The 13719-nt window shown below is 32.0% G+C and overlaps 1 protein-coding gene across 1 annotated transcript in view; it reads left to right on the plus strand.

The window, feature by feature from the left end:
• Window positions 1-843: 843 nt before the first annotated feature.
• The window catches only part of LOC129216571 (protein retinal degeneration B-like), a 138946-nt gene continuing 126070 nt past the window's right edge, over window positions 844-13719 (plus strand). Inside the window, 1 exon segment of the mRNA XM_054850786.1 lies at window positions 844-1045. Coding sequence (XP_054706761.1) covers window positions 968-1045 — 78 coding nt within the window. The 5' untranslated portion in view covers window positions 844-967.

Genomic DNA, 13719 nt, shown 5'->3' on the forward strand with positions numbered 1-13719 from the left:
TTTTTTATTTAAATTTATTATCTTTATTATTTTTATGGCGTGTGCGGGAAGAGGATATTTTTTATGTATTCAAAGGAGATCCTTTAAATTCTTAGCACGGGCATCGTCGTGCGGGTACAACTAGATCATCATAACTATTTATTGCAAAATCTTATAAAACTAAATGCTGTACAGAAAGTGCGCAGAATGAATTTGATGGTCTTACTCTTTGAGCATAAATTAATTGTGAAACATTTTACTATAAAGTTAATTGGGTTTTGTTTCTAATCTTGCATACAAAGTTTCAGTTATTAAAAATTAAAGATCTGGGTCGCTTTATGAGCAAAAAAAATAAATAAAAATAAAAAATAAATAAATAAAATTAAAAATAAATAAATGAAAATAAGTTAATATCATGATTTTATTATTATTTCTCGAATTTTAGTTTTTTAAATGTTTACTTACTTGTATTTGTATGTTCGACAGATTCATTCAGTTTGATACTGTTAAGTTTAATAAATTCAAGAATTGCTGAAGCCAAATTCATGAATAAGTTTAGAAATTGAAGCAACCATTAATTAATCAATTTTTTGAAATTTTAATGTGTGTATGTGTGTTTTTGTTTTATTTTGAATATTTCTATTTTGGGATCGGGAGGGACGCAGCTGCTCTGCCTTGCCCCCTCTGGATATGCCCATGTTTAGGGTGGAGAACGTTTAACACTACTGCTGACTTTTGCATTAAATTTGGTAGTTAGGCCAAAAAAAAAAAAGTACGAGCAGGATTTTAATGGTTATTTTTCTGTATTTTATTATGTGATTTTCAGACATAAGTATATTTTGTGGTTTATTCTGTTCACATGAACTACGCATGTAAAATCTATAAAAGTATGAGTTTAACTTTCGTTTTTCTTTTCAGTTTCATTGGGTGAAAAGTGCTGAACAACCTGTTTAAGCATGGCTGTGCGTGATCTTCAGATTGAAAGAAAATGCTCGTAAAGGAGTATCGCATCCCGTTACCCCTCACTGTTGAGGAGTATCGAATAGCCCAGCTGTATATGATAGCGGTGAGTATTTCTTTATCTTAAATTCTCACTTGTTGCATTATTGACTTAAATATAGGAATGGGTGCTGTCTTTTTTATTCCCTGAAGAGGAGCCATTTTCTAAAGCAGGGGTTCCCAAACTATTCCGATACGCCGCTCCCTTTGAAGAATTAGAAATTTCCCACGACACTCTAGTCTATCTCCATTCTATGCATATACAATGATACCATGGACCCTTTGCTCACCTCTTCGTGCGGTACCCCAAGGTGCCGCGGCACTCAGTTTGGGAACCCCTGTCCTAACGGATGAAGAGTTTCTTCTGCACTGTAAAAACAATTTAGAAACGCTCCTGGAAAATAATAGGCAACTGATGTGCGCAATTTCTGCCAGTAACACTTGCAAAAACCAGGAACGTTTCCCGTTAAAAGTCAGTAACTTTTCTGAAATTATCCTTGAAACTTTCTGAAGAATTGGGAAATCTCCCCTGTTAAAAAGTCCAGTCATGTCTCGGGAACTTTTAGGAAAATTAGATATGTTTAATTTTTTTGGTTGCAACCTTCCTGATTGACCAAGAACGCTCCAGAAGCGTTAAAGCAACCATGGCCAAAGCTGAGAGAAAGGGCCAGTAAGCACCATGCACATATATACCGTGCCAGCAATTCTACAGCTATCCAGTGACTTATTCGCTTTCATTAGGAGCTTAGTCAACCTGGACGAGACGTAATCGAACTAAAGCCGCGAAATTAATAAACACGTTCAGTGAATCTTTAAACTGGTAGTTAAAAATATTTTCCGAACAGTGAAAATTCTGCATTCGTGCAACTTGCAGCACTTCAGAAGATACTCGATTTTACGGGGAAATAGGTGAAAACCTGTGAAAATGCGAGAAGTTCCACGGAAATAAATCAGTCACGTTTTTTAATTTTTTTACAGTGTGTGATGCTTTGATTCTGCTAATACTGAGAAGGGATGTGCCGAATTAAACTTTTTGGAAAGAAAATTCTCAGCATACTGAACGAAACTCCGAATTTTTCCGAATGATAAAATACCAGAATGTTCACGTACTTGCATCTAACGAGAACATACATTAATCATCATCAAAATAGAAAGAAGAAAATAAAAAGCCATGTATCCCTGCGGCCTCAAATTTGCCGAATATTGAGGCGACATTCGCAGAGTGAGAACATTTTTCAAGAGATCACAGTGACCTTCCATCGAGGTGCCCCTGGCTGTGAGTAGGGTTTATATCGTGGTTCCATGTCATCAGTTAGGGGCCATTTTAGGAACAATGAACTTTTCCAGAAACTTTGGCAATAACAAATTAGCCTACTTTAAAGCCGAGATTATTGACTCTTCACAAAATATTTGCTTTTCTTTTGCGCCTTAAAAATGTTTCAAAATGTTTTTAATTTCGTAATTACATTTTTAAAAACGTATACTTGCTTATTTTTGCGATCTAAATCCTTTTCTTTTTTTTGAAAAGGAAAGGATTTACATTGAAATATTTTAAGTGTTCAGAAAAAGTCGTCTGTGGGTTATTCTATAATGACTGACTTAACATTCGCAGATGATTTTCGAACTCTTTTTACATAAAACCTGAAGTAAAAAGAAATATTTTTTGTTTAATATGCAGGTTTAAAATGTATAAGGTGACTGTTTCTCATTTTTACCAAGAATTAGAAGCAAAATAATCATTGATAGGTATTTTTTCAGCAAAAAATGCGTTGTATCTAACGTAACATTTTTGCAACCCTGTGAAATAATGCTTATGTTACGAGTCAATTTTTTCTGAAAGTTACGCAGGCATTTAAAATTGGGTGATATATTTTGTAAAGGGTAAACTATCTATTAAAAAAAATGTACAACACATTTATTACATAGCTGATTTTTTTTTGGCCCTTAGTGGTACTTTTTTGTGTGTGAGTAACGTAACCATCGAATAACAAGCGATGCATATATATATATATATATATATATATATATATATATATATATATATATATATATATATATATATATATATATATATATATATATATATAAACTTTTTGTAATTAATCTCTTGCACTTACTAGGGTTTCCAATCCGACGTCGAATTCAATCCCGCGGGATTTCGGGATTGTAAGGCGCCAATCCCGTGGGATTCCGGGATCCCACTGAGTTAACTTTATTCTTCTAAAAATTTAATTTTAATGTCAAATAGAAAAAGTTGTGCTTCTTAGGAGTGACTGTTTTTGTTACTTGAATCAGTAGTCTTACCGAATTCCGCAACATTAGTTGTAGAACACTACAAAATGAGATCCTAATTTGCAATTATCATTTGGTTTGCTAGCAAGCAATGAGAAAAATTTTTGCTCAAAAAATACTACGCTCGATGAAAATACATGCTGAGGCTCCAGTGCAGTGGGTTTTACTGAGATTAAAATACTGGACATTTAGCAAAAGATCTCCATTAACTTACAAAAAGTGGACAATATTTTTCTTATCAAATGCACTGATACAATGACAAACGTTAATGAAGCCACAAGTGTATTTTCAATGAAGTCAAATTGGATACAGCAAAACACATATCCAGTAGACATCGTTTATGTCCGAAATTTGCAGTTCTTGAGCCAAAATCATCCATAAGAAAAGCGGAATCTCAGAAGGTGGTGAAGTGATGAAGTTGAAGGTTTTGAGTGCATTCCTTAAACTAACAGGAAATGTTCAAACGTTGCAATCAGGTTACTCCAGCGGGTTTCGCAAACAGTAATACAGTAGGCCCTTGTTTTACGCGAGTTCATTTTACGCGGTTTCGATTATACGCGGTTTAAGATTTGACACCTTTATTTTATTTTACGCGGACGAGTTTCGGTTTTACGCGGATGCGGCAATGCAAACAGATAAAAATTTCCCCTCTTTCAAAGTCCGAACTCCTAGAGATTACATATTACGCGTAATCAACTGTATTTTGGCGTGCTAATAATCGAGCTTGGGCCACTGGAGACATTTTATGCGATTGGTTCCAGAGCTCTTTCCAGAAGTAAAGTTATTAAACTCACACAGTTCAGAACTCACTGGAAGAAGAGCTTTTAAGAGTGACAAAGGAGGACAAAAGCAACGAGGATACCGACATCGGTGACACACAACCAAAACCGTTCACATTGAAAATTTTGAGCTATTCCTTGACTATAGAAATGATTTTTCTGATTTGTTAGTGAAGGAAGATTCTGCCATGGGAATGACGCAAGTGGTCATGGATGCGTTAATGCTCCGCAAAGAATTACCGAGAAAAATTCTACATGACTGCCAAAAGACTATCATGGCGAGCTCCTCTTTATAAACAGAACACGAAATTAATTTATGTTTTCTTTATGCATGTTGTACATAAAAGTCGATAGAAGTACACATTAAACTTCTCATCACTAGATTGAAGTATTTTGTTATCTACGGAACCGAACCCCTATTTTAACATTAGTATTAGGTCTCAATTTATGCGGTTTCAATTAACGCGGTATTTCCGTGGAACGTAACCCCGCATAAAGCGAGGGTCTACTGCACACTTTTTCTATATTTTCTAAAGCGTAATTTTCTTGATTTTAAATTTTAGTGATGGTACTTTCAAACTAAACGCATTTTCTCAACTACTGAACGAATGAAAATGAAACCTCGAATGAGAACATCAATTCATTCTCAGAAAAATATGCTGTATTTTGATTGTGTTCTTAAATTGTAAATCACAGTTCATCATATGAGACAGAGTTTTTCTCGCTCTTCTCGCAGATGTGCGAAGAAGGTTATTCAAACTACGGAATGATGCTTGTGAAAATAGTCATTTATGAGCGGGAGCGGCAAAAGTTGGTAAACGTTTGAGTGGAAAAAATTTGCACAACTAGGAGTTCCACGGGTTTTGCTCTCAACCCCGCGGGATTAATCCTGCTAAATATCGTTCGCGATCCCGCGGGATTCTGGATCTGGATTTCAGAATTGGAAACCATAGCACTTCCACTTTTTAGGAACTTTTTTTTTTTGCATTATGGTTCTTTCTTTACTTTTTTTCTACATTAGTGTAAAAAACTGAATGGAAGGATTTAATTTAATTAACGCAATTTGAATGTGCCAAAAAAGCTGCTTTTACTATCTGAATAACATAATTTTTGAGCTAATTAAATCCTAAATATCTCTCTTTTACAAAGTTAATTTATACAATTTGTAAGTTTCACGAAATTCTAGCATTCTGCCAATATTCTAGTTATCGCCTTGAGAAACTCCATAATACTTTTCAACGGCACATTATTCTTCAAAAGGTTTACTGACTCCTCAATCGAATAGTGTTGTATATCCCGAATGAAAATTAAATATTGAAAAACATGTTCAACCATTTTTGCAGAATGCATTTTAATTCCAAATAAAACCGCAAATGTTAAAATTTCTATATCTTCATTCATGCATTTTCTGTAATATGCTACAGCAGCGTTTATTGTCAATGTATCACATAACATCTTCAAATGTTTTCCGACGAGCTGCCATTACTTAATTTTAATAATTAATGGGGATATTTTCTTTAACGTATAAACGTTCTCCTTTGTTAAGATTGTCTTTCTATTTTCTTAATTCTCTAGCTTGTTGAATGCATATTCAACTCAAGAATTGTGTTGACCCTTCTTTTTAAAAAATAATAATTCTTCTTTAAATTGGAAGTATTTCTTTTTGCAGAAGACCTTGAAAAAAAAAAGCCTTTTTTAAGCAGACAGAAGGTCTACATTGTATCATGACTCGAGGTATTTTTCACCGTAAATATTTTTAAACAATGTGGAATGTCTACTTATTCAAAATTGTTAATGAAAATGTATATTAAATTAAATAATTTTTAAAAAATTAATTTGAATTCCGAAATTTTGAATTGAAATTATGTTTTTCGCAATCACAAGTTGCGACAAAACCCTACCCATTTGTTACTACCCTACTCACTTGTTTCTAGTCATGGCTCCTGTCCCTCCAAGTCTACCTCTCCTCTTGAACGGAGACGTGTGTATTAGTTGTGCATGTGTAGGTTTTTGTGTGTGCGTAGACCTGTTTGATGCACGTTGGCGTGTGTGTATGTGTGTAAAGGCACTGTGTGTATGTGTGTGAGTGCGTAGTGTATGAGCGTGCATGTGTGTAGGACGCCACCGACTAGGAGCGGCTACCGGGGGACGGAGTCGCACCTGCAGGTGACGGTGGGAGCTGAAAAAGGCACGGACACCAAAGACGGTCAAATGAGAACAATAAGCAATCGTGATTGCTCAATAAATAGCAGTCATTTTAAAATGTTACGATCGTCACATCTAACTTAAATTAGTCGCAGCTCAAGTCTTATGTTAGTCACTCTAATTATTTTATATACAGTGGCTCCCAAAAGTGTTCGTACACCTACGACTTTCAATGAAATAGGCCATAATCCATTGGTTAGGATTAATATTTCAGAATAGGTATTTTATTATGAGATCTATGATCTATTTTTAACGAAACTACATGAAAATTTTTAATGAAACATTAAATTATAATTTTTAAAAAATCAAAAACCAAAAATTGCCGGTAATTTTATCTCACAAAAGTCTTTGTACACTTTGTAAAAATGTCAAAAAATCAGTAAATAATCTAAATTTTTACAAAGTTATTATTTAGTAGAATATCATGCAGTACCAACAACAGCTTTTAAACGTCTGGGAATAGATTTCCTTTTTTTTTTTTTTTTTCTTTTTTTGTGCAATTTCTGAGTAGGCGTTCAGCCGCTCTTCGAGTCTTAATGTTTTTATTTCGCTTTTCGTTTCAATGGTGTATTTTCGTAATCTAGCTACCAGATATCTCCATATATGGTCCATTAAGTCTAAATTTGGCGATTGAGGAGATATTTCTAAGCTTAAGGACAATTTCTGAGGCACCAAACGCAAACGTGTGCTTCTTATCGTTATCTTGATAAAAAAAACAAAGTTGTTTCTGATTACCAAATTTTGGGCTAATAGTTTAAAATTGTTTTTTAAAATATTTATATGAACAGCATAATTCATTATTTCATCAAAAATTTCCAAATTTCCAAGACCTGATACTGTAATGCACCCTCACGCTAGAACACCTTCACCGTCCTGATTAACTGATCCAACTAAGTTCTTAAGATTAAATTCCTCATTTTTTCTTCTATTTACAATTATACAACAATTTAACCCAAAATGTTGAATTTATTTTTTTCTATAAGTAAGACGTTGTTCCAAAACGTTTTGAGCTTATTTATCATTGATATTACGGCGGAAAGCGTAAGCTTATTGTTTTTGCACGAACAAGAAAATTTCTGCGGGAAGAGGTCCCATTTAATCCAGCTAATCATAGAACTTGGCGAACAATTTTAGGTGAAAATTAAACGTAAAATGTTTCATTCAATCTGCAGAAACTTTTTCAGCACTCAAATGTGTATTTTTCATATTTTTTTAAACTGTAAACCTCCGATCACGCTTTGTTAACTTTGTCAGTTGACCTTTTCTTACCTTGTGTTCGATCAGATTCTTGTCTTTAAAGCATTGTATCAAGCACTTCACTATAGAATGGTATAAATTACCTAAATTAGAGACATTTGAAACCAATTTATGGCTACTGTGAGGAAAAAATTCAAATTTCGAATAGTTTTTGTTGTTTCTTACGAATACCAGCCATTTTAAAGTAATAAGCACACTATTAAGGAATAAATAAACAAAAAATTAAAGCCAAATGGCTTATAAGGGTCAACACAATGCAAAAATAATAAAAAAACGACATGTGATATTTTTAATCATGAATTTATTCGAAAATATTTCAGTGTACGATGACTCTTGTGGCGTAATTTTTCTCTTTCTCTTCATTTTTTGACAGATTTCAAAAATAAAATCTGGCAATATTTTGAAAAAAAAGAAACTACTGGGTTTTATTCAGAATAGCATAGGAATGGTGTGAAAAAAAAATAGACTTCATATTCGAATTCAGTTTTGCGTTATTTTGGTTTTACTACAAAACTTCAAGGTGTACGAACACTTTTGGGAGCCACTGTATACTGTATCTAAAATAAATATTTTTGCTTCTTTTAAGTAGATATGATACAGATGTAAGAAAATAAAAAATGTTGACTGGTAAAATTATCTGGTTTAGTTTTTTAAACAGAAACAGTTTTGTGACTAACGTATAACGCAAATATTTTCAGTGAAATAACCAAACTAATTAAAATGTTTATCTTATACTACAGTGGCTCCCGAAAGTGTTCGTACACTTTGAAACTTTTTAGTAAAACCAAAATAACGCGAAACTGAATTCGAATATGACGTCCAATATTTTTTCACATCATTCCTATGTTATTCTAAATACAATCCAGTAGTTTTTTCAAAATATTGATGGATCTTCTTTTTGAAATGGGTCAAAAAACGAAAAGACAGAAATAACACGCTACAAAAGTCATCGTACACTCAAATATTTTCGAATAAATTCATGATTAAAATTATCATACGTAGTTTTTTTTATTATTTTTGTATTGTGTTGACCCTTAAAAGTCATTTGGCTTTAATTTTTTTTGCTTATTTATTCCTTAATATTGTGCTTATTACTTTGAAATGGCTGGTATTCGTAAAAAACAACAAACACCATTCAAAATTTGAATTTTTTCCTCACAGTAGCGGTAAATTGGTTTGAAATGTTTCTAAATTAGATAATTTATTCCATTCTATAGTAAAGTGCTTGATAAAATGCTTTAAAGAAAAGAATCGTACCGAAAAGAAGGCAATAAAAGGTCAACCGGCAAAGTTGACCTATCGTGATCGGAGATTTAAAGTTAAAAAATTTATGAAAAATACACATTTGAGTGATGTAAAAGTTTCTACAGAGTTAAATGAAAATTTTACATTTAATTTTCATCTAAAATTGTCCGCCAAGTTCTCTGGTTAGCTGGATTAAATGGGACCTCTTTTCCAGCAGAAATTTTCTTGGTCGTGAGAAAAACAGTAAGCTTACGCTTTTCGTCGCAAATTCAATGATAAATAAGCTCAAAGCGTTTTGTAATTACATCTTACTTAGAGATAAATATGAATTCAACATTTTTGGTTAAATTGTTGTATAATTGTAAATAGAAGAAAAAAAAATCAGGAGCTTAATCTTAAGAACTTAGTTGGATCAGTTTAATCAGGACGGCGAAGGTGTTCTTGTGTGAGGGTGCATATCAGCATCAGGACTTGGTAGTTTGGAATTTTTTGATGAAATAATGAATCATTCTGTTCCTTTAATTATTTTAAAAACCAAGTTTAAGCTTTTAGCCAAAAAACTGGTTATCGGAAACTTTTTTTTAAATCAAGATAACGATAAGAAGCACACGGTGTTCAGCGTTTGCTTCTATGTCCTCCAAAATTGTCCTAAAGTTTAGAAAATACCTCCTCCATCTCCATATTTGAACTTAATGTAACATATTTAGAGATATCTGAAGGCTAGATTATGAAAATACGGCTTTGAAACGAAAATAGAGCTAAAAATAGTAAGACTCGGAGAGTGGGTGAACACTTACTTAGAAATTACGCAAAAAAAAAGAAAGAAAAAAGAATGAAATCTATTCCTAGACATTTAAAAGATGTTGTTGATACTGCATGATATTCTACTTATTCATAACTTAATAAAAAGTTAGATTGTTCAATAATATATAGAAATTTTTCAAATTGTACGAAAACTTCTGTGAAATAAAATTTGTGGCACTTTTTGGTTTTTGATTTTTAAAAAATTAAGTTTTTATATTTTTCAAAAAATTTTCAGGTGATTTTGTTAAAAATTGATCATAGATCTTATAATTAAATACCTATTCCGAAATATTAATTCTAAACAATGGATAGGGGCCTATTTCATTGAAAGTCGTAGGTGTACGAACAACTTTTGGGAGCCACTGTATATGTAAAAACAGCAGTCAATTTTATTGGCCTAATGTCTAATATTTTATAAGAACCATAGTTCTTTTAGAAATCTGCAAAGCTTTTTACATTACGCAAGAAAACTTTGTACAGTGTCTCCCAAAAGTAAACGTACACTTTGAAATTTTTTCGTAAAACCAAAATAACTCAAAACCGAATTCGAATATAAAGTCCAATATTTTTTCACATCATTCCTATGTCATTCTAAATATAACCCATTGGTTTTTTTCAAAATATTGACGAATCTTCTTTTTGAAATGGGTCAGAAAACGAAGAGACAGAGAAATAACACGCCACAAAAGTCATCGTACACTCAAATATTTTCGAATAAATTCATGATTAAAATTATCATATGTCGTTTTATTAATATTTTTGCATTGTGTTGACCCTTATAAGTCATTTGGCATTAATTTTCTGTTTATTTATTCCTTAATATATTGCTTATTACTGTAAAATCGCTGGTATTCGTAAAAAACCGCAAACGCCATTCAAAATTTGAATTTTTTGCCCACAGTAGTGGTAAATTGGCTTGAAATGTCTCTAGATTAGTTAATTTATTTATTTGTATAGTAAAGTGCTTGATAAAATGCTTTAAAGAAAGGAATCGGACCAAAATTAAGGTAAGAAAAGGTCAATCGGCAAAGCTGACAAAACGTGATCGTAGATTTAAAGTTAAATAATTTATGAAAAATACACATTTGAGTAATGTAAAAGTTTTTGCAGAGTTAAATGAAACATTTTACATTTATTTTTCACCTAAAATTGCTCGCCAAGTTCTTTGATTAGCTGGATTAAATGGGACCTCTTCCCGCAGAAACTTTCTTCGTCGTGCGAAAAACAGAAAGCTTACGCTTTTCGTCCCAAAATCAATGATAAAAAGGCTAAAAACAGTTTAAAATCATGTCTTACTTACAGATAAAAACTAATTCAACATTTTTGGTTAAATTGTTGTATAACTGTAAGTAGAAGAAAAAATTAGGAACTTAAACTTAAGAACTTAGTTGGATCAGTTAATCAGGATGGTGAAGGTGTTTTAGTGTGAGGGTGCATATCAGCATCAGGACTTGGTAGTTTGTAACTTTTTGATGAAATAATGAATCAGGCTGTTCCTTTAAATATTTTAAAAATAAATTTTGAACTCTTAGCCAAAAATTTGGTTATTGGAAACAACTTTGTTTTTTTTTTTTATCAAGATAACGATAAGAATCACGCGGTTTTCAACGTTTGCGTCTAGTGCCTCCAAAATTGTCCTAAAATTTAGAAAATACCCCCTCAATCTCCAGATTGTAACTTAATGTAACGTATTTAGAGATATCGGGAGGCTAGATTACGAAAATAGGTCTTTAAAACGAAAATAGAGCTAGAAATAGTAATACTCGAAGTGTGGTAAAACACTTACTCAGAAATTACGCTAAAAAAGGGAAGAAAAAGAATGAAATCTATTCCCAGACGTTTAAAAGGTGTTATGAATACTGTAGGATATTCTACTAATTAATAACTTAATCAAAAGTTAGATTATTCAATAATATATAGACATTTTATAAAGTGTACGAAGACTTTTGTGAGATAAAATTTCCTGCACTTTTCGGTTTTTGATTTTTAAAAAATTAAGTTTTAATATTTTTTAAAAACTTTTCATGCAGTTTTGTTAAAATTTGATCATAGATCTTATAATTAAATACCTATTCCGAAATATTAATTCTAACCAATGATTTAGGGCCTATTTCGTTGAAAGTCGTAGGTGTACGAAGACTTTTGGGAGCCACTGTATATTTTTTGTCTCTGCTAAGCCTTTTCTACAATCGTTTAGAGCCAGAAGAAAAGCACCGAATGGAATTTTTGCAAACTTTCACTGGATTTATAAACTAGAAAGTATGCTGAATGAAATGATAGGTCACAATTAGGGCCTTGTGAAAAAAAAGAAAGAAAAAAAAAACTGAAGCTAAGTTTGGCAATTCTATGGAATGACCCCTGTTTTTATTTTCTTAGTTTTTATGGAATTATGTTCAGTAAAGTATTAAAATATTGCTATTACGACGTTCTTTTTATAGATATTTAATTTTGGAAGAATGTCTTATTTTGCGTTTTAAGCAAGGAAGGGAAATTTCCCTCCTCTTTTAAATTGTTTTAAAGCTTATGTTGGTTTCTGTTGAGCTACAAAATTTGTTTTTTTTTTCTTTTGTCTTACTTTTATACTTATAATAATTTAATTGTAACTAAAATTGAAAGTTCTTTAATTTTTACCTTGTTGCTTTATTACTACTAATTCTGATTTAAAATCGTACCATTTCCTTTTAAAAATAAAAGCATTTTTAAATTTAGGTGATTCCAGGAAGAAATGTTTACTTTTTCTTTCGTTCAGTGTTTATAAAGTTTACGGTTTGTTTTTTGATTTATTATTAATTGAGTGTAATTATATCCAATGTTACATTTACTTATAACCGAACTGTTCTAACGAATTTTAATTCTATAAACAAAACAAACGTTTTTGAAGTTCGCAAATCATTTCGTTTTACTACTTTTCGCCCGATGATGGTGAAATTTCAACTCACATTGATAGCAAATTCACGGAAGTAATTTGATGGAAGTCAGGTCATAAATGCGAGAGTATTTGACGACAACATATTGAAAAATTTGAAGCCGAAAATGATGCCCCAAATTCAGTGACTAGCGTACAACGTACATCAGTCCATACAACCATGCTTTCGATTTCTTTTACATTTTTTTACAGTTGTTGTCGTAATAAGAAAATAATCAACTGGTAGTCGTATTGCTAAGTTTTCAAATTGACAAAAAATATGATGAAATCTTGACAAAAAAAAAAAAAAAAAAAAAAAATCACTTAACGAATAGTAGACGTTAACTGTAAATATACAGGCGAACCAAATGACCTTTAAATTTTCTACTACGGGTAAAGCCGTGCGCGTACCGCTTTAATATGATGTTATATTAATAACAATTTTGCTTTGATAAATGAAATCGAAAATACTATTTTTGACCAGTCAAGTAAAAATAAGAGAGAGGGAGGGGGAAACATCCATTGTGTGTGTATTTACAATTTTTATTTTGAGTCGTATCCAAATTTTATCTAGCGAAATGTGTTCTTTTTTAAAGCTTTTACAAGTTAGAATTGTATAAGAACAAAATATTCTTAAATGGAAAATTTATGTTTGAAATGCTTAATATTGCATTATACATCTTAAGGCATTTTTTTTTCTTTTTTTTTTCTTTTTTTTTTTTTTTTTTTTGCATCTAGTTATTACCACAAAACGTGAAATAACCATTGCTTGCTAAGTCCAGTTTCGGAACATATCTTACTTTAAGTTACTTTTCCCTTTAAAAATGAAGTCTTTTTTACTTTCTTCTATATCTAATATATAGAAGAAAGTATTGGATTCGTGCAAATTTTCGAATTTCGAATTTTGACGGATTCGAACGTTTTGAGGTGTGCTGAGTCCATTTCGACCATTTTTGGAAAATGTCTGTCTGTCTGTGTGTGTGTGTGTATGTATGTGTGTGTGTATGTATGTGTGTCACGTCTGTGTGTGACCAGTTTTTTGTGGCCGCTCTACAACAAAAACTACCGCATGAAATCGAACGAAATTTAGTACACATATGTGCCCCTATGTGAACTTGTGCCCATTAGTTTTTGGCGCGAATTCCTCCAAGGGGGGTGGAGCAATGGGACGTTTTTCGAGTTACGCGTGCTTGCTATTCCTCAGGAAGTTACTGGCGGAATCAAACAAAATTTGGTCCATATGTTGGTATTAAC

This window comes from Uloborus diversus, chromosome 2 (assembly GCF_026930045.1).
Source record: "Uloborus diversus isolate 005 chromosome 2, Udiv.v.3.1, whole genome shotgun sequence".
Taxonomy (NCBI): domain Eukaryota; kingdom Metazoa; phylum Arthropoda; class Arachnida; order Araneae; family Uloboridae; genus Uloborus; species Uloborus diversus.